The 22,375-nt window shown below is 32.3% G+C and overlaps 1 protein-coding gene across 6 annotated transcripts; it reads right to left on the reverse strand.

Moving 5' to 3' along the window:
• Nucleotides 1-17,897: 17,897 nt before the first annotated feature.
• LOC126680317 (uncharacterized) lies at nt 17,898-20,497 on the reverse strand. 6 transcript variants are annotated; one of them, XR_008790663.1, is made up of 9 exons: nt 20,383-20,497; nt 19,956-20,131; nt 19,589-19,757; nt 19,374-19,490; nt 19,177-19,280; nt 19,006-19,063; nt 18,653-18,689; nt 18,308-18,367; nt 17,898-18,184 (listed from the first exon to the last, which is right to left on the reverse strand). XR_008790663.1 is itself a non-coding variant. In XM_056105672.1 (7 exons), the coding sequence occupies exons 1-4, from the start codon at nt 20,138-20,140 to the stop codon at nt 19,022-19,024; spliced, it is 438 nt and encodes a 145-aa protein (XP_055961647.1). In that variant the 5' UTR covers nt 20,141-20,369; the 3' UTR covers nt 17,898-18,184; nt 18,308-18,367; nt 18,653-18,689; nt 19,006-19,021. The 6 variants fall into 6 exon arrangements, 2 of the variants coding, with proteins under 2 accessions (XP_055961647.1, XP_050231378.1); XR_008790665.1 differs by lacking the exon at nt 20,383-20,497 and having other exon boundaries at nt 19,177-19,270; nt 19,956-20,365; XR_008790664.1 differs by lacking the exon at nt 20,383-20,497 and having other exon boundaries at nt 19,589-19,727; nt 19,956-20,362.
• Between the last annotated feature and the right edge of the window lie 1,878 nt (nt 20,498-22,375).

Raw genomic sequence — 22,375 nt, forward strand, 5'->3', positions numbered from 1 at the left:
GTCTTTTCGATCCAACGCATATTAGTGCAAATAATCGTTTCCATTTTAGATTGTCGGGTTTAATTTTTGAATTTTTTTTAAATATAAGTGTTTCAAATTTAATTTAATAAAATGAAATTAATATTTTTTATCCATAATTTTTGTTATATTGAAAAAAAAAATCATAATGTTTATTATTTTAAAATATCAAGAGAATATTTATTACTATTTTTATCTCTATTAATAGATAATTTAGTGAGACTAAAAAGACTAATCAAACACAAAAATAGTAATACTAGTATAGATGATTTAGTAAAAGTGTATATAAATTAAATATATTTATTTTTTTAATGTATGTGAAATAGTTTAAAGCGACAGATAGACCAGATGGCTTAATATATAGTTTGACCTCTGAACTTGTACCCTTTTACCCATCTAACCCCTAAACTTAACGCCTCACCTATTGAACCTATGAACTTATTAAATAATCCGATTTGACCCCTGAACTTGATAAATATGCAAATATTGAACCCTTTATGTCCACCTGTCACTTGAAACGTTCTAGAAGAAATTGTGTACGGAGGGGTTCAATGTTTACGTATTTATCAAGTTCGGGGGTCAAATCGGGTTATTTAACAAGTTCAAGGGTTCAATAGGTGAGACGTTAAGTTTGGAGGTTAGATGGGTAAAAGGGTACAAGTTCAGGGGTCAAACTATGTATTAAGCCTAGACCAGATGGGGTAAAATTTTGGTTATTTTTTGATTGACATTGTTAAAAATTGGAAAAAAACTATGGTTAAATCGATTCGTTTTCATTTTTAGTTTGAAATTTATAAATTAATGAAGCCGACCAAAGTAAATTATATACACATAATATTTTTTTTATTTTTATTCAAAAACGTTTAAGTCGGTGATTTTAATACAAGTTTGTCTTCTAACTTTATAAGCTAATAATCAGCCATGTCACCTTATTTTAGGCCTCCTATCACAAAATTCTCTAAGAAAAAAAAATGCCACTAAACCCCTTAAGTTATACTAATTGGATTAGCAAATTCTTTTTGCCTAAAAAATGACTAAAATGCCCCTAAAATATGTAGCAATAATAATAATAAATTCTAATCCAATCCAATCCAACAAAATCAAACCTAAAATCGAGACAGACCCACTCGTCGGGAACCACTTCTGCAATCTCCGGCCAAAAAAGAAATTCCAACCAAGAATTAAATAAGTAATTGAAATAAAAAAATATTTTTTTTATATGAGAAGACGAATGAGATGAGCCTTTCGTCTTCTCGGGCGAGGTTCGTTTTCAGGCGAACCCCTCTGGGTTCGCCTGAATACCCCCTGCCTAACGATGAACAAACCCATAATATGTTCATCGACGATGAATAGGTCCCGATTGGTCTGTTTATCGACGAGTCTATTTGTCGATAAACAAACCCGTCTGGGTCTGTTTTCTGGCGGCGGCATATGTTTCTGACGGGAGAGAAAGTTTACGGCGGCGGTGGGTGGGGTACCGGTTAGGGGGCTGGGTGGGTGTATTTGATTGAGTTAATTTGAATGGGTTTGATTGAGTCTGTTTTTTTTAAACTTAAGTAATAATTTTAGGGCTATTTTAGTCATTTTTGGGGTATAAGGAGTTTACTGGCCCAATCAGTATAATTTAAGGGATTTAGTGACATTTGTTTTTAACAAATTTTGTGATAGGAGGTCCTAAAATAAGGTGTCGTGGTTGATTATTATCTAAATTTATATGTAATGAGAAACTAATGTAAATTTAACTTTTTTAATAATTTATATTAATAAAATTTAGTTATTTGATTAATTGAATAATCGATCTAACAAAGTATATTATTTCAATTTTAATTTTAGTTATGATTCAATAAGAAACAAAATAAATATCAATGTTAGTTAATTTATTTCGATTTAGTTTAGTGACCGAACTGATGCAAAAACTTAATGTTTTGGAAGGGTGTTTTTGTAACTAACACAAAAGAGTAACATGGTCTTGGAAATTTCCAAAACTTGTAAAATTCTAATAAAGACAAAAGGGTAAAATTATGGGGAATAATTGAAAGAGCAGGCTTTTGAAGGGTAGAGAAATGATGGAACTTTGCTCTGTATAGTAAACTGTTCACTTTTGGGCAATTAATTGTTGTCATTATCTCTTTATCAATTAAGCTAATCTAAAGTAATAATGGAATTTTTAATTATAGCACTGTTTATTTATAGCCTCTGATCTTTCTTCCCTTTAATTATCACATCAGTAACTAAAGGCCTTTTTGTTATGGAATTTTCCTCTTTGACTGCTTGTTTTTCTGCATTTGACTGTATTTTTCTTTTTATGTTGTTCAATTTTTTCATTGATGCTACTATTTAATTCACCCATTACTTTATAATTTTTTCACTTCTTTATTAGCTAACTTTATAGTAGTATTTGATTACAGATCTTTATCTGTTTGGAATGGTTACTCAGCGTTAAAATTTGTTTCATAACGTTTTAAACATTTGGCTTAAAGAGAAAATGTTAGAAATTATTTCGTAGTGTTTTAAACGTTTTCATTTATAATGAATGAAGTGTTTGTTGTGAATGTGAAATGGAAATTTGTTCCCCATTTTTTTATCATAAGTGATCATCCTTTGCACGGGTGGAAACGGGGGAGAAAGCGAGCGATATTCTTTCTTATCATTAATCACCGATTAGCTTAAATTATCTTTCAATATTTACTAACATGCATTTTTTGATAGTGTAAATGATGTTTTTTTGGCTTTTCTTAGTTTTTGATTCTGCCATTATTTTTACACTTATCCTAAATCGACATTTTATTTTAGAGTTTAAATTTGAAAGAAAAATTGTATGAGTAAAATACTAAAAGCTATGAGTAAACTTTTCTAACATGCTTTTTTAATTGTGTAAATGAAAGAAAAATTGTACGAGTAATATATTGAGAAATAAATTTAATTGTATAATATATAAATAAATTAATTATATCAAAAATTTATTATATGAGTCGACAATTTGATAATAAAATCATATTTTATATGTTTTAAATATTTTATAGATTCAATTGATTAGGTTAGTCATGTCGTATTGTGTTAATTGTATTATTTGTTTGTCTTAATTTGTTCATTGTGTAGTGTTGTGTTATTCCTTTTAAATTTGTATCGTCGAGGGTTGAGAATGTTTACATGATTAGTTAAATGGATCGTGTTTATATTGATATAATCATGTCAATGAAGTGGATCGACATGATACAAACACGACCACCAATGACACTCATACGCCCGAATCTCTTCTATTTTAATTGATATATATTGGATGCGCAAGTAACAGGATAGTCAGAATCCCAATCTGATTATGATTAGACTTCCAAATTTGATTATGATTAGACATCCTATTTTGATTAGGACTATTTTAGACTGTATATATATACATATGTAAACAACAAATCAAAAATATAGAATCATTATTATTCAATTCTACAATTGCTTTCATCTTCTCTAATTATTTACATGGTATCAGAGCAAAATTGATCCTTGATCTCCGCACATATCTTACTATTTTAGGGAGGTGATTTTGGTTATTTTTAACCAAAATCACCTCACACCTCTTTTAAATTTTCGTTTTTTATTATATATTACTGTTTTGTATATATTACTGGGGTGAGTGCGTCTCTACAGCTGCGTTCCTTATCAATCGCACTCCTTCTTCTGCTATTGAGGGCCGAACGCCATATGAATTACTTTATGGCCGTGCTCCCTCCTATGATTCTCTACGTGTCTTCGGGTCTCTTTGCTTTGCTGCGCAAGTTCCGAAACATGGTGACAAGTTTAGCAGTCGAAGTCGGAAGTGTATATTTGTCGGCTATCCGCAGGGTAAGAAAGGGTGGTTATTATATGATCTAGAGACTCAGGTTATATTTGCAAGCCGAGATGTAGTATTCTACGAATCACATTTTCCTTTCTCTCTTGGAAATACCTCGGCGTCAGGTCAACTGCAAGACCGATCTCCGGCTGTCTTTGATGACACTTCACCGTCAGATGAACAACCCGACAGGGGGAGTTCAGAAATCGCTGCTATACCTCCAGCAGAGGTGATCCTACCACCCATTGCTCCGCAAGTTTCTCCGCAAACAGAAATTGCGCCAACTTCTATTTCGCGCAGCGATCGTATTCGCCGGCCACCGTCTCATCTAAACGACTATGTTTGTCGCACTACTCGCCATATAGACTCCGTCGGCACTTCATCAATACCCATGTCCTCTTCACATACCTCAGGTACTCGGTTTCCTATCGAAAATTTTGTTTCTTGTGCAAAATTTTCTGCTTCCCATAGTGGTTTTCTTGCAGCTGTTACCGCCGGGGATGAACCGGCTCATTTCAGGCAGGCCATTAATCATCAACATTGGCGGGATGCAATGAGTGCAGAACTCAATGCTCTTTCCGCTAATCACACATGGACACTTACTCCTTTACCACCCGGGAAACATCCAATTGGATCCAAATGGGTCTATCGTATTAAGTACAACTCAAACGGGACTATTGAACGATATAAGGCGCGACTTGTTGTGCTCGGTAATCGCCAAGTGGAGGGCGTTGATTTTAATGAGACGTTTGCCCCTGTTGCTCGCATGGCCTCAGTACGTGTGTTTCTATCCGTCGCATCCGTTCGGCAGTGGGAGCTTCATCAAATGGACGTCCATAACGCTTTCCTTCATGGCGACTTAGATGAGGAGGTGTATATGAATCCACCTTTGGGTCTTCTCGGTGTCCCTCCTGGTCATGTTTGTCGTCTTCGCAAGTCTCTCTATGGACTACGGCAAGCTCCGCGTAATTGGTTTGCAAAATTGGCCTCTGCTTTGCGCCATTATGGCTTCAAATAGAGCTATGCTGATTACTCATTGTTCTCTTATTTTCGACATCAGACATGTATTCATGTTCTAGTCTATGTTGATGATCTCATCATTGCCGGTAATGACTCTGCTACTATAGCTCGTTTTAAGATTTACTTAAGTTCTTGCTTCCATATGAAGGATTTGGGGGCTTTGAAGTATTTTTTAGGTATTGAGATAGCTCGAAGCGACAAGGGTCTTTTTTCTTTCTCAGCGAAAGTATGCGTTGGATATTCTTTCCGAGTCCGGTCTTTTGGGAGCTAAGCCGACCGCTTTTCCCATGGATCAAAATCATCATCTTGCGTCTTCTACCGCTGAGTTGCTCGATAAACCGGATCAATATCGGCGTCTTATTGGCCGGTTCATATATCTTACTATTACTCGACCCGAGATCTCCTACTCTGTGCATATGCTAGCACAATTTATGCAAACACCTACTCGTGATCATTGGCAAGCTGCTCTTCGTTTATTACACTATATAAAGGGGAGTCCGGGCAAGGGCCTACTCCTTTTTGCTTCAAGCTCTTTACAGTTGCGTGCTTTTTGTGATTCCGACTGGGCTGCCTGTCCTACTACTCGACGGTCTATCACCGGTTTCTTCATTCAGTTGGGTGTATCACCTATTTCTTGGAAGACTAAAAAGCAGGTAACTATTTCTCGGTCGTCTGCTGAGGCTGAGTATCGTTCTATGGCCTCTACATGCTGTGAGCTCATCTGGCTAAAGTCTATGCTTCTTTCTCTTGGAGTTGCGCATTCCCAGCCAATGCATCTTTTCTGCGACAATCAGGCCGCTTTACATATCGCTGCCAATCCTGTATTTCATGAGCGCACTAAGCATATCGAGATCGATTGTCATTTGGTTCGCGATCAAGTACAGGCTGGCAATGTTCTTACCCGTCATATTGCTTCCGCTGACCAACCAGCTGATCTCTTCACGAAGGCTCTTGGAAGGGTTCAGTTTACTACGTTATTATCCAAATTGGGCATGATTGATCCTCATGCTCCAACTTGAGGGGGAGTATTGGATGCGCAAGTAACAGGATAGTCAGAATCCCAATCTGATTATGATTAGACTTCCAAATTTGATTATGATTAGACATCCTATTTTGATTAGGACTATTTTAGACTGTATATATATACATATGTAAACAACAAATCAAAAATATAGAATCATTATTATTCAATTCTACAATTGCTTTCATCTTCTCTAATTATTTACAATATATAAACTATTTTTAAGTTTTTCTTTTAAAAGTAATCATTTAAAATATTATTTAAAGAGCGAGTAACAGATTAAAAATTACATGTTCAATACCAATGATCATTTTTTTCGTCGGATGTTAGCTGAAATAATTAAAAGTTTAAAAGGGGATTATTATCCAATCTCCAAGTTCATGTGCAAGTGGAGAAATCATGCAATTTTGAATTGCAAGATTATAATTTAAAATGAAAAAAAGAAGAATCTTGAATTTACGAACTCAAAAAAAAAAGACAGAAAATTGGAAGTACATGTAATGTCCTTTCAAACCATAATCATACGTTTGTCATACAGAGTGACAGAGAAGTTAGTAGTAAAATATTCTGACTTGTTCATTGAAGTGGTTCAGATTTTCCTCAAATATTGACTTATGTTTGAATCTTCTACTTGGATTTTATTCTTCTTTTTTCTCTTCATTTTACTTCCACCTTCATCATCAACCGTTGAATGGACACTATTTCTTAATTTTATTAAATTAATAAATATTAATAAAATAGAAACAAAACTATACTATCTACTCACTCCTTAGTCAAATTTTTATGATTTATTTTTGTTGGTAATTACGGAGGGGAGCACTTGTGGAACTCACGATCTCGATATTTAATTATTCAGCGCTTATGCTACAAATTATGGAGGGAAGCATTTGTGGAAAGAATTATGGAGCTCGTTGGTAAATTTCTATGATTTATAATTGAAAAAAATTACAAAAATAATCCTAAAGATTTTCTAAGCGCAAAAATGACCATAACATCCTAAAAATTTGAAATTAAATCAGACAATATTAAATTTTGCCATTACACATAAGGTTGTTTTTGTGCCTTCGGAATTAATAGGGTCATTTTGCGTTTAAGTGACAATATTAGGATTCTTTTTGTATTTTTAATTAATGCGTGTCAAAAAATAACAATAGGAGTTCAAAAAAATAACAATAAGAGTAAGAAATGATCCTAATATTGCAATTGAAGCGCAATATTAATCCTAACAATTTAAAGGCACCAAAATGACCTATGTGTCAGGATGGAATTTAACGTTGTCTAATAAAAAAGTATAAATCTCAATTTTCAAGACGTTAAAATTATTTTTACGGCTAAAAATCATTTTGGTCATTTTTACTCTTCAATGATAGCTTTTGGGTTATTTTTGTATCTTTTCTCTCAATAATTTCATTATTATAACGAATTTAAAATCCTGCCAAGGATATTATTAAAATCTCAGTAGGATAAAAAAATTCTTGAGAGTTAGCCATAAATTACATGCGATAATCACGCCTCTAACTTTGCCATCAATTTAAAAGTTGACAAAAATGATCATTTAATTGTTATTAGTACAACTCCTCGCAGAGTGTTTGACGATTAATTAATGTGATTAGAAGAAAATAAAATTAAATAAAGAGAGTGGTCATCATCAGTCAAAGATACTGTTTGGTGAGGAAACATAAATATTTGTGATTCCATATTTAATAGTAATAATCAGCTTTATTAATTTTAAATAGGATTTTTATTGATAATGTCAGTGACTCTATTCAAAATGGTCCAGAATTCTATAATATGACCTTCTGCCTTCAACTATTCACCTCTTCCCTATGTCTACGGGTTCGAATCGGTCGCTTCGGTTAATTTTTTTTTGGTTTTTTTGATTTTCAATTTGAAAAAATCTCATTCTAAACCGTTTTTTATTTAACCAAACACTAATTTTTTTTTAACGGAAAAATTTCAGTCGGTTCGGTCTCCATAATTTTATTGGTTTGAATTTTTAAAATTATATAAAAAAGTTAAAGTAAAGCCCATATTTTTTAACAAAAAATTAAAATAAACCCATAGATTTTAATACAAAGTTAAAGTAGAGCCTATAAATTTAAACTACAAATAAATTATTTTCGGTTGGTTCGGTTTTTTAGCCGATTTGATTTATGAAAGTTACAAACCAAACCAAACACCAAACTCCATACTTTCTCATATATAACACCGATTCAAACCATTTTGACCGAAAAACTGCACCAAACAATAAATTTTGGTTTGGTTCGATTTTTACTCACGACTATTTTGGACCGTTTATCCCATATATTAGTTGTGACATATTATATTTAAATAAATCAACGAATATTTGGGATAAGAATTTTTTTTAATTTTTTAATTATTATTTATTTCACATAACTGAAGCACAATTGGTTTATTATATGAATGACATGACGCAACGTTTGCGTATAATAATTTTTTTCATATTTTCCCGGTTTTGAAGTACAATTATCAAAATGAGTAAAATTATCAAAATTGACAGAAACCAACCTAATATCAAGTACTATCAAAATTCAATTAAATTTTAATTTTAATTTTTATTAAATTATAAAGTACTTTTATATATAAAATATTAAAATTTAAAGTTAAATGTAGATAAAATCATATTAATTTGGTTCATTTGTTTTAGGCTTAATTACGCAGAAAATCACCAACTTTAACATATTTTGTATATTACTAATATGAATTTTTATTTTGGATAATATCAGATATAAACTTTCATATTTTTACAAATCGAAATACCAATTAAATTTTCAACTTTAAGCTGATTTGTTTTATTTAAAAAATGATATAGTGACTATTTGTTTAAAGAGAATCTCTATTATGTGTAACTTTTTTAATTTTATCAATTAAACTCAATTTTAATTTATTTTATTTTAATCGTAACTAAATTTATACAAATATTTAAATTTATTTTATTTCAATAGGCTTTAATTAAAATAAACTAAAATTGATTATAAATAATGCAATTAAAAAAATAGATAAATTGAAATTTTTATTAAATGTTTAGATTTATTTTTCGTTAGAATTGTATTTGTTATTAAAACTGTGTATAAATTATAAAAAGAATTTAAAGATAGAACCTGGAAAATGGTAGAGTCTCCCTTCTCAACGGATGGTCAATCAGACGGTGGTGGTCCTATTGACTCTTTAATTCTTAAGTTAGTATTGTGATTAAGGGAGTATCTGCAGATTAAATGTGATTTTATTATAAGCAATACCATATATCCTTTATATAGTGAGCATGTTGAATACCTTTTTGATTTGGAATAGGAAAGAGATTCATATTTAGTTGTAAGAGTTTGAATACGAAAAAGATTCTTTATTCAAGAGGAGTCCTATTCAAGAATATCTTCCTAAATAAGAATATGTTTCCAAGTAGGAAAGTGATCTCGTAAGATCTTGTCTTCTAGAACATTACACTGTTTTCTTGTAATCAGATCCTCTAACGACGCGCTTTGGACATGACTCAGAATTTTACTAAATCCTGAAGGATTCGGCCTTGCTAGGGATTCGGGCGAATCCTCATTAGTAATCTTTGATCACAGCGAGTCCTCTAAGTCTCGGACACCGTTAACCTTGAGTGAGTCCTTGGATTTGCTTCAGAGAGCGAATCATATACGACTCGGTTCATTATATTATGGAGTTCGGTTTCCATCATTAGCCCCATCGGCAAGTGAGCTGAAGTTTTTGTATTTATGCCTTGCTTAATATTAGCTTTTATTTTGCGAGTCATTTTGTCTCATGAGCGGGTCATTTTCCTTGCCATTCAGATCTATTGATTTCTCTTGATTTTTGGTTTTTTTTTCCACACGTCTTTGCCAATGTCTTTGGATCTGAACCAAATGTCGCTTTGTTTGGCACGTGTCATTCATCCGTTATGAGGTGTAGGGTTTCAACCCTTCGATTTCTCAACCATCATCATTGTTAGCTTTCGAATTCGTGAATGCCTATATATTTCTTCTTCTTCTTCTTCTTCTTCTTCTTCCTCTTTCCAATCTTCTCTGTAAAATTCATTTTTTTCAAGATTCTTATTTTCCAAGCTTTTCTGTTTTAGAAATATTCAAGATTTCTCGTTTTCAAGTTGCTTTATATCTCTTCTTCGACCCTGCATACTTAATTTTCAGGCATTTCCATCTTTTGTTTGGATTTTTTGAGAATTGTAAATTTTTGATTTCTGTGTTCTCAATTTGTTCTTCTCTTCTTTCGTCAAACTTTAATGTTTTTGATCCTTTTAATTTTAAATCTTCATTCTTCTCTTATTTCCCGAATTAGAATTAAAAAATTTAAAATGTTTGATGAAGTCGAAAAGGTTCGGGGTGCTCGGGATGACGTGGAACATACTCCGAGTTTCCTTTCGCCTAACTGAATCATAGAGATGGCTTCTGAATACGATTTTCCGGAAGCCTCCAAGATTTTAAAACCTGTTACAAAATTCAGGGCGAACCATTTTTCTAATTCACCTGAAAAGCTTGTCTTTTTTAGGAACACTTCCTCGCTGGTTTAAGATTTCCTCTTGAGCCTTTTCTTCTAAACATTTGTCTGAACTTATGTATTTCACCCGGACAGCTTCATTCTAATGATGTTCGAATTGTTATTTCTTTTCTTGAGTCTTGCAAGGCTCATAACCGAGTTCCTTATTTGAGTCTCTTTAATTATTTTTATTCTTTCTCTCATCGAAAAAATGAGGAGTTTATTTTTATAGGCAGTAGGCCTAGTCGTTCTTTATTTGTTCTCCCTAGTTCTTTGAAGAAGTGAACTTCAAAAAAATTCCTCATTAAGCATGATTCTTATTCTACTCTTTCTCGGGGATTTCCGGATGAAAAAGCATCCCTTCCGTCTCTTCCTGATATGACTCAAGAAGAATCCGACTTTGCCGAAGCCCTATTGTCGGATTGTATTGATAGAGAATTTTTTAAATCACTGGGTTCCGCCTTTGGCTGGTCTTCATGTTAATCCTAGAGGTATTTTTCTAACTTTGTTTATTTATTTCTTTATTTATAAGATGACTACGTTTCTTGATGACCTTCTTAATGGCTTTGTAGTGGATATGTCAGTCTTTATGGGCAAAGTGAGCAGTATTTCTCTTTCGTTTCTGATCCTCCTGCTTCCACTTCTCTTACGTTTTAGGAAGATATAACGGTTGAAAATTGTGAACTTGCTCTGGTTTTGAAGGTTCCAGAAAAGGCTTCGGGAATTGATCAGGATGGGCTTGTGGCCTCTGATCCGAAGCGTCCGTCTTCTGGTTGTATGGCGGATCCACCAACTTCCAAGAGGCACAAGAAAGAGAAGAAGTCCCAAAAAGAATCTTTTTCTTCTCCTTCAAAAAGGGTGTCGAACTTGGCTTGATGAATGGAGAGGAAAAATCCTCCGAAGCTTTCCAACTTTGAAGTCCTCCATGCCTTTATGGAAAATTTGTCTATTCGGAGCGAAGTGTCCACTAATCGCGTGCATGGCGAGGATTTGATTCAAGTCTCCTTGATGATTATTTATTCCTTTTCATCTTTTAACTTTATTATTGCTGCTTTCAGACGGTCCAGGCGATCATCGTATTGGAGAAACGTTGTAACAGGGCCCTTGATGATTTTAAGAAACTGAAGGAAGACTTTGCTGCTTGGGAGTCCGAGAAAACGAGTCCTTAGAATTCCTTGAATGAGCGCGAGGCTCTTAAGTCGCAACTTCAATCTTCCAATTTATCTCGGGAGAAAGAAATTGCTAGATTGAATGCTCGAGTCAAGACTATTTCAGATGAGATTGAGTCTTTATAGCCTTTTCATCTTTGCTTTCGCCAGGGAGGGATTCTCTCAGGGCGCAAGCCGATAATCTTCGTCGCCAGCATGCTGATACTGGATCGATCTTGTTATTTTGGTTTGATGTCGGTGTATCGTTTGGCTATTGGGGCGAGGCTTTGCGAGCAAACTCCAATGTCGAACTTTCCGGTGTTAGCCAACTTAACCCTGCGGACTTGACCAAGGTCGTGAAGGCGAAGCTGGATAAAAAGAAAGTCGACGCTCATCTTGGACAGAGCAACTAATTTTTCTTCTTTCTTTTTTGCTTGTAATTCGGTCGATCAAGGCCTTTGTTTTTCCCTTATTAATGAAATTTATTTTGGAGTTGAACTCTTATTGTTGTTGTGGTTATATTTGATATTGCATGTACCTTAACTCACTTTATGAAGTGGTCGATTGCGACAATGAGGATTTTTTTCTCCTGATTTTTGCCTGTTGGGAAAGTTCTCACTATGTCCATCCCCCACATGGCAAATGGCCCAAGAATTTCCAAGGAACCCTGCTGTGTAGTTGGTATAGGGGTGTGCATCGGCCGGTTCTGTCATCGTACCGAACCGAAACCGAATTAACCAAACCCGAAATGTTAGAAATTTTCAAAACCGAACCGAATTATATTGTAACCAAAACAAAACCGAACCGAAATAATATTTCGGTTCAGTCGGTTATTTGGGTTAACTGAAACAACCAAATTTTATTAAAATTAATTATTAAAAAATAAAATAAATAATAAATATAACAATTTTAATACTAATTTATAAGTAATGTATAATTTCAGAGGCTTTAGTAACTAAATCCTAAAAACTACAAAATTACTTTAACTTTTTTTAAAAATTACAAAAATAACACTAAAAATATATATAATTCGGTTATTTTGGTCGGTTCGATTAATTTAGAAATTCCATAGCCAAAACCGAACCGAACCAAATTAACCAAACTTTGTAAAACTGAAAACTGAAATCGAACCGAATTAACCAAAAACTGAACCGAATTAAAATTTTGGTTTGATTCGGTCGGTTAATTTGATTTTAACCGAATACTGCACACCCCCAGGCTGGTCGATGACTGATGTTGTTATATCTTTGGCATCTATCGTATTTTTTCACTAACGCTTTGGCCTTTTTTTTATTGTTGGCCAATAATAGCCTTGCAACATTATTTTTCTCGATATTTTACCAGCTCCTTCATGAGCTTTGAATATTTCATCGTGGATTTTTTGCAGGATGAGTCGTCCGTTTCGAGCAAATACGCACTTCGACCATGGATGAGATGTTATTTGGTTTGCGATGTATAACCATTTACGTTTGAATATCTTGAGTAGTAATATATCTTGTTTCATTTTATGTTTCTCAACTTCAATTGGTAAAAAGCTTAAATACATCAAAAATCACCAACTTTAATGTGTTTTACATATTTAACATAAATTTTAATTTTGGCAAAAAAATACACGAACTTTTCAATTTTTACAATTAAGGCCATATTTGCGTTTTCTTTAAAAATGGTGTCGTTATACATTTAAAATGGTGTCGTTTTACATATAAAACGGTGTTGGTATCTTAATTGTAAAATTTGGAAAGTTTGTGTATTTTTTTACCAAAATTAAAAATTTATGCTAAATATGCTAAATAAATAAAAATTTGTGATTTTAGCGCATTTAGACCTTGTTAAAATTGTGTTAAATTGCTATAATTTCATTTCTCAACTTTAGTTGTCAAATAATACCTATCGAGTACTGTAAAATGTTACTATAAAACAATTAAAATGCGGAGTAAACTTGCAATCTATGTTCATTCATCTCACTAACGCTAATCAAATGGATAAAATGCTGCATTGTATCAAGCATAATGACAAAAATAAACCTTAAATAGGCTACAATGCTATATTAACAAGCACTACATGCATTTGCATTCGAATGGCTATGACAATTCAACAACCACAAACAACCCTCGGTATCTCGAATTGTAAAAATATAAAAGTTGATGTCCGATATTGTCAAAATTAAAAATTCATATTAAATATACAAAATATGCTAAAGTTGGTGATTTTTATACAATTAAACCAAAATTGTACATTTATTAGGTGGAGAAGACGGTTCCCACGTGGCACGCTCTGTTATCCACATAACTCGCTTGTACTCGGAAATTCGGTGTCTCGAATTGCAAAAATATGAAAGTTCATATCTGATATTGTCAAAATTAAAAGTTCATGTTAAATAAATAAAAGACGTCAAAATTAGTAATTTTTCGTACAATTAAATGTTATTATTATAATTTAAATTTTAATATTTATTATTATTATTTCAATAAAGTGAATAGTAGTAATGTTTAAAGAAATATAATAAAAACAATAAAAAGATGTTTATATCAATTTTAAATATTAGTTATATTTTTTACACTGTAAAAATAGTAATATGAAACATTATTTTGAAATAGTATATTTTTCAACATCCAGCGATAATATTTTTTCATCATCCGTTATTTTTTTTTTTTGGCATTCTTGTTCCATTTCGAGAAACAGAATTTTATTGTAACTTGGGTGTGAAATGATTAAATAGAAGGTACAATTATAAAATATACTCAGAATTTCTAAAGAGACCTAATGCCAATGAACCCTAGCTAGACAAAATAGAAGGCTAATCCTGCAAACCTTTTTTTATTTATAGGTTGCAAAACTCAATGCCAATTTGTTTGCTATTGAAAAAGAAGAAAGAGGCCACATAATAATAATAATAATAATAATAATAATAATGATAATAATAATAATAATAATAATAATAATAATAATAATAATAATAATAATAATAATATGAACTCCCTAGGATTCCATGAACAAATTGCACCACGTTCCAAAAAGGTGTAGTGTTTCTAATCATTTTATGTCTTTTTTGTTTTGTTCCAACTTAGAAGACTATTCATTTATTTTATCGGAAAGATTAATTTTTTATTGATAAATCAACTATGAAAATCTCAATTCTAGCCGTATCTATTGTATTAGAGCATCTCCAATGGTGCTCTTTATTTTAAAGAGCATCTTTCAATAAATAAAGAGCATCTATAATAATAAAGAGCACAAAAATTAGTTGTCTTCAATAAACTCTCTATTTTTTTATTCATTATAATTTTTTGACTTTTATTTTTTACTTTTCCTTTTTTTTAAGAGAAATATGCGGTCATAGATTTATTTTCTTCTCATATCTCGTCATCATCCAATTTTTGAGATCTTCAAATAAAATCAGATCAAATATTTTAAGAGTTTCAAATAAATTTGAGAGCTCAAAAAACACAAAAGCCATGAAGGAAACCAGCAAACTGTTCATACAATTTTCTTCAATGAAGAGTTAAATTGGCAAAATTCTTTGGTGTCTGTTTAAAAATCTAGAATGGCATATATATTAACACTCAGTTTAATACAGTTGGTCAACTTTCAACAAGAAACAAATGCTGACAAACTTTATCCAGCATGAGAAGATGAATTTAATTGGTGAAGCACTGTCAAATAGTAGTCAAAAAATCAATAATACTAAATTATGATCAGTACCACCTAAACATATCATACAATATCATATAAATTTGCAGAAATTTCTAATAATTTCATAATTTATGGTCAAATTGATATCATAATTAAATATTAAGGTAATCGTCAATATACTCAAATCTTCAAATAAGAACTGGCACAAGTCCCTTTCATAGATTGGCTGGAAACCCACCGTCTATTAGAAATTAGTTAGTCATGATCTTATTACTAAATAAACAGGCAATAATTTAACAGCAGATTTCCATCTCTGATAGATGAAGTTCAAGTTAATTAATGCTAATGAGTAAAGAAACAGAAAGAGTAGAATATGAAGATTGTATTTTGAAGACGATGGGAAAAATAGAAAATACAAGAGAATCTTTTATATCGAAAATTAAGGAGGTAGTGGAGATAATTGCCACGTTGAATTTTTAAAAAATAGAGAGTTTGTTTGACTCTCTACAAGTGGAGAGCCAAATTGACTCTTTATTTTTATATTCCAAAATAAAGAGCCCATTGGAGTAGTATTTTATAGTTGAGGAAATTAGACTCAGCACTTGATTATCAAAAATAATTCCAAAAATACTTGAGCATCTTTTTTTTTCTGTCAACACTTAATTTCACCTTTTTATTTCATCCAGCACTTGATTTCACCTTTTTATTTCATCCAGCACTTGATTTTACCTTTTTATTTCATCCAACACTTAACCCAACATTTTTATTTCGTCCAACATTTAACTTCATTTTTTTTTATTCATCCAACATTTAACTTCATTTTTTTAAGATTTAGAATTTAGATTTTAGGATTTTAGGGGTTTAGAGTTTATGATTTTAGGGTTAGGGTTTAGCATGATTTAGGGTTTAGGATTTAAGATTTAGGATATAGGGTTTAGCATGATTTAGGATTTAGGGTTTAGCATGATTTAGGGTTTAGAGTTTGGAGTTTAGGGTTTAGGGTTTAGCATGTTTTAGGGTTTAGAGTTTGGAGTTTAGGGTTTAGGGTTTAGGCTTTAGCATGATTTAGGGTTTAGGGTTTAGTATAGTTTAGGGTTTAGGGTTTAGAGAAATAAGATTTTAAGTGTTAGATCTAATGTTTTTATTAAATCAAGTGCTAGGTGCAATTTATTTTCTTTTGTAAGTATTGTCCGCAAATAAAAACGAACATAAGTATTTTTGAGATTATTTTAATAAAATCAAGTATTTTTCAACTTTTCCCTTTATAGTTCTGCTCTTTATAATAAAGAGTTTTAAACAAATAGAGAGTCCATTGTGGATGCTCTTAGACAATACAATCACCTTCTAAGGAATTTTTAGCTTCTATAAGCCACCCAAAAATTTAAAAATATTTAAAGCGTAAAAATTACAGATTTAGAACAATTACAACAATAAGTCATAGATCTAACAAATTTAAAGACAAAATTTATAACCATATTAATCTGTAAAATTTATTCCTAATTCGCAAAGTATACCAGGCATACTGAGGAAGACATCAAAAAAACGCTAGAAACGCCGGACTTGCCAGAAACCGCTGGAATGGACGTCGAGAAACGCCAAAAATTGCAGGGATAAACACCAAAAAGGCCAGAAACCGCTGGGAGGGACGTCGAAAAATATTGAAAAAACTAAATATAGAAGAAATTTGTACCCATAAAAATTATGAAGAGCTCTTTTCAGGATAGCTAAAGAGGGACAAAAAAACTGAAAAAACTAAGAAAAAACAACATAACATAAGGAAGGAAGGAGATAAGATTTAAGGGATTGGAGGAGACTTTGGTCATGGTTTATCCATCTTGGCCAAAATCTCCTCCAATGGCGTACGATTTTAACCGTGAATTTGTATACTTTTATTCATCTAACCCCTAAAGTTGGCATTTCACCTATCAAATCCTCGAAATTTTTAAATAAGCATTTGACTAGATAAATAAGTAGATATTGAACATCTCCGTGTCTACCTAGCACTTAAAACATTCTAAAATACTGCGTATACGGATTTACTTATTTTTTCAATTCAGGGGTCAAATAGAATTCTTGTTTAGAGATTCGATAGATAAAACGTTAACTTTAAAAATTAAATGGATAAAAGGATACAAATTCAGAGGTCAAACTATATATTAAGTCATAATTCATTGATGGGAAGAGAAATTTGATCATATTAAGATCATGACATAGTGGGGGCGGATTCAGACATTTTATATGAGAGTATATATATATTTAAAATTTAAATTATATAAAATAATAAATTAATATATTATCGTTGTTAATTTTTTCCACAAAAGGGTGGGATACATGGACCCCAACCCTCATCCAAGTAAAATCAGTTACTAAATGTGGGTGTATATATCATTCACTACACCAAATCTTGCCTATAGAGACGGTTTTAATTGCCTCTAGGGGCGGTTTTAACCATCTCTATAAAAAGTAGAGACATTTTTTTCAACCGTCACATGTGCGTCGTCTTTTTAGCCGTAGCTATAAAATAGAGACGGTTTGAGCTACCGCCGGGGAAAGTTTTTACGTTGCGGCGGTTTCTAGGGGCGGTTACAACCGCCCCTACGAGCAAAAAAACTGTGGAAACAGCTTTACACATCTTGCTTTTTTTATTTATAGGGGCAGTTAAAACCGACCCTATGAGCAGATAAATTTTTATAAAAAAACATTATTTAGAATATGAAAATTACTGAATATAATTAATTTATTTCAAAATCATAATCAATATACAATGCTTAAAAGGTAAAATATCAATAATAAAAAGAATTACATAAACTTGCAATTTTAATGTCTATTTCCCACCCTCAATGAAACTTCTACTTAATTCATACCCTTAACTGTAATGTGTAAGTTGAAGTAGAAATTAATACAGTGTCTTGTCTAAATTTATAAAAAATAAACATGCTTCATATCTTGTAGTCTTTGGTCCATAGCCTTCTCCGATTCTCCATTTATCCTTAGCAACATCATATCCTACATTTACGAAAAAATTAAATAAATTAATTATCTCTGAGAAACAACTACATAAAAAAACTCAAATATTATTTATAACAAAAGAGAATCAGTTGGAACAATATCTCCAAGTTTCATACTAACAATGTCACTAGGAACTAAAACCGCGACACCCTGCTCATTCCACCTTCCATCTCGAAGAACCTTTTAACAAGATTTAGCAAGTAAATCAATTAACAAATTTGAAATTTTTAAGTTCAGTTTTAAGTCAAATTTGGATGACATAAACACCAAAGTAGAGGCGCAATTTCCATAATAATTTAAAATATTGTACTTAGTTAGAATATTTTCATAATTCCCAATGGTATTGTGTATTGCACAATCACTCTGTTTTATTATTATCCAACACCAATGCAATTTCATAGTCCAGCTAGTATTACTTTACTGAAAAGATAATTGATTCTGTGAAGTCACGGAAGAATTACTTACCAGAAAGATTTGAACATGAATTAGAAGAGTCGGGTATCTGCAATACAAGAAATCATCAATTGCAACCAGTGTTACTTTCAATAGAATGTCACAACTCACACTTCTCTCCTAAACCCAAGTCAATTGGAATATTGATTTGGTAACCCCAACTAGTATTACTTTAAGGGACTCTGGAAACATGATAAATGAGGTTTTGAAGATCCAAAAGGAGACATGTGATGTTTTTCATGCATTTTTATTTATTTGTAATACAGACACGCATTGAAATAGCAGTACAATATATAAGATCAAAACAAAATTGGGAAAAAAAGAAGAAAAAAACATTAGCTCTTTCAAATTGATGAGAAACTTACCACATTGTCAACTGAATCACCTAATACCCAGCATGGCGGTCACTGAAAGCAGTAATATCTGCTCATAAAACCAGTTCAAGATCCGGAAAAACAATAATAAACATCAATTTCTTCATGAAACGAGTAACAAATAAGTAATCGATCAAACAAGAGTTTTAATTGAAATATAACCTTGGGATTATGTGGCTCGCCAATTTCCACTAGATATTTTGACAGCACAATCGTACATCCAGTCTTTATATCTTCAGATACACTGATGATTTTACTGCTCAGAACTAGTAAAGTCAAATGCCATAACCAAAAGTATTAGTGATCTTAAAAAATTATAAAATGAAAGGAGAAAACTAGATATTGATTTCTAAACATACCCTGCAGAATCAGTATCCCCACTCAAAGGGTACAGGTAGGATCTACTAAGAATGGATGATTCTCCTTGTCCCGTCCTTTTCTCATTCCACGAAAAGTTAGAAACATCTACATAATTCCTGATGTTATAAAAGTAAAAAATTAAAGCAGCTCAAAAATAAAATAATTGTTAATAAAACAAATCAAAAGATAAATGCACACAATTTCAATCACATACAATTGTTTCTTCGGTAAAATTAGTGTAGACTTCGGATCGGCGCTTTGATTACCAGCGGGAAGATTCCACAATTTTTAGGGTTTCCGACGGCGGTTGATGAATGGGAACGGGTACCCCTTCGGATCGGCACTCTTTTTCCCTAACACAGTTTGTTCAAATTTCTTTTGAGCTGAAGTGATTACAAAATCAAAATCAAAATCAAGCTACTAAAAATAAATAAGCAATTCAGAGAGAAAAAAAAACCTAAAATATGAACTGCAAGTATCAAAACCTAAAAGAAAAATTGACTGAAATTGAAAATAAGCTTTAAAGAGAAATTTGAAACTAAGAAAGAGAAGAGAGGAAAATATGCCGTCAGTTAACTTACGTTAGCTGCATTGAATGCAAAGAGAGTTTCTGAACAGGGTGAGGAATCCGGCACACCACGACATGCTGAGGACCTACTTCCATTTGCTGCTGCGGCGGCGGCGGCGGCGGAGCGGCGACTGTGACTGTAACTGCATCTTTGTCGGCGGCGGCGGCGACTACGACTGAACCTTCACTCTGTTTCATCAAAAATTTGAATTAATTAGATATCACAAACACACAAAATAATTTCCTCACTGGTGGTTGCAAAATCAAAAATCAATTATCAAAAACTTAAAACAGAAATTTGGCTTTGTAGAACAATCAGATAGATTAGGTTAAATCAGTTTTTCTAAGGAAATAGAAGAGGAGAAAAGAATTAGATCTGGAGAACGATCGGATAGATTAGGTAAAATCAGTTTCTAAGCGTATTTAATTAATGAATGTACCTGCGCAACTAATAACCATCCCAACAACCGTCGTCAGATTTACAAACACGCATTCTCAGAGACGCTTTATAAAACTGTCTCATCAATTTCGCTGCTAAAAGCTGTTTTTGGTGTAGTGATTCCTCATTAGACAAAAATTGAGCTATCTTTACTAACTCAATCAGTGCTTTGAATTCTATTAATATGAATAACTTTACAAAATTAAATTGAATTAGCTAAAGTTTTAATCTCTTCTACAATCAGCTAGATACTCCACGAGATAATCTTATAATGGCGGTTATAATAACATATATATACCAATTGAAAAGTCAAATTCACAATCTATATGTTGCTAGTTTAAATTGATTGTTACATCCCAAAAAGCAAAGGCCTCGACTGTTAGGCCAAACTTCTTGTAATATCTAGTAGCATTGTCAAAAATTAGGTCATTTATGTGGTTCCTATAAACAAAAGCTGTTGTTCACAGCTGCATTTTGCTGTAAAAAAGAATTATCGCAATTACTCGTTAATTTGTTAATAGAGGGAAGGAGCCACTTCTTCGAGATTATAGCGAAAGAGATGGAAGAAGCTGCTTTCGACCGAGGGAACCTCTTAAAAACTTTTAACAGAACAGTGTAAAAGCATGTGGATTATCTCTTTTTTCTCCGAGTTGCATACTTCGAGTGATGTTCCTGACAAAAAGGTTTGCTTGGACTGCAAGGGAGCTTGTAGCTCATCGCCAAAAGAAACAACTCAATTTCAGAGATCCCCAAATTTTAAATAGAGTTTCATGGATAACTTCTTAGATGAAACATGTAAAACTAAAATATATTCTTCTTAAACAGGACAAATGGAGTTTATCACTTTATATTTTTAATGATTTAAAAGTTACTATAAATTTGTCATAAATTACCACTTTCGTTTCGTTTAGAAAAAGACAAATGCTTTTTATACATAAATTAAAAGGCAACATTGCACCCTGACATTCTAAAATTGCCGTTACACTTGTTTTCGGTTATTTCGGTTTCACGACCTCCCAAACCGTTCACCGAACTCTAAAGTTTTCAAAATCTGATACCAAACCAAACAATTTTCACCGAAAAACCGAATCAAACAACAATTTTCGGCTCGGTTTAGTTTTTCAGTTTGGTTCGGTTCTTCTTCAGCCTAGGTCCAACACACCCAATAAACCCAAAAACTAAATCTACTAGAATCAGCCAAATGAATATACAAAAATATAGATTTAAATAATTACAATAAGAAAATGCCATAGATCCATAACATATCTAAAGACAAAAATCAAGTTGCAAACATCTAAATATATGAATGTAATCAAAACAAAATGATAAAAAGTTTAAAACAATCCTAATATTTTACTCATTTATTAAATTGATACTTAATTATTTTCAAATTTTAACTACAATTTATATATTTTTTAAAATAAAAGTTAATTTCACTTTTAATAAAAAATTTAAGGACTATTATTGCCCTTCAAATTTTTAATCCTAAATCCTAAAAATGTTCAAATTCTAAACCGAAAAATACGCCCAGCCGCCACCCCGTCTTCTTCTTCCTTGCCTTCACCATGTCACTACCTTCACTTCATCACCGGTCTTCGTCAACTGCAACGGCTCTATGGAGAATTTGTTGTTGTTGTTGTCGGAGAAGCTGTTTTTGTTGTTGTTCTAGTCGCCTTCTGATAAGGATGGACACCGCAGCTATCACTAAATTCATGAGTCGCATCGGTCACTCGGGAACATGAGTGGTTGCTCCGGAATCCATAGCAAGCCTAACGATTTATCGATTCCACACACATATACATAACATGTTATGGCAAATTTAGCCATATTCAGTTTTTTTTCTCTTTCGTTAATCGTTATCACATTATGCATGCAAAACAATCTGAATTCATTTTCTTTATTACACATGCCTCATTACCAATGGATGACATCAATTTTTCCGATTCGTGCATATATTTTTCTTAAATTCACTTAGCACGCCCTGTTTGCCAAAT

The sequence above is a fragment of the Mercurialis annua genome, linkage group LG5, assembly GCF_937616625.2.
Source record: "Mercurialis annua linkage group LG5, ddMerAnnu1.2, whole genome shotgun sequence".
In the NCBI taxonomy this organism is placed as follows: Eukaryota; Viridiplantae; Streptophyta; class Magnoliopsida; order Malpighiales; family Euphorbiaceae; genus Mercurialis; species Mercurialis annua.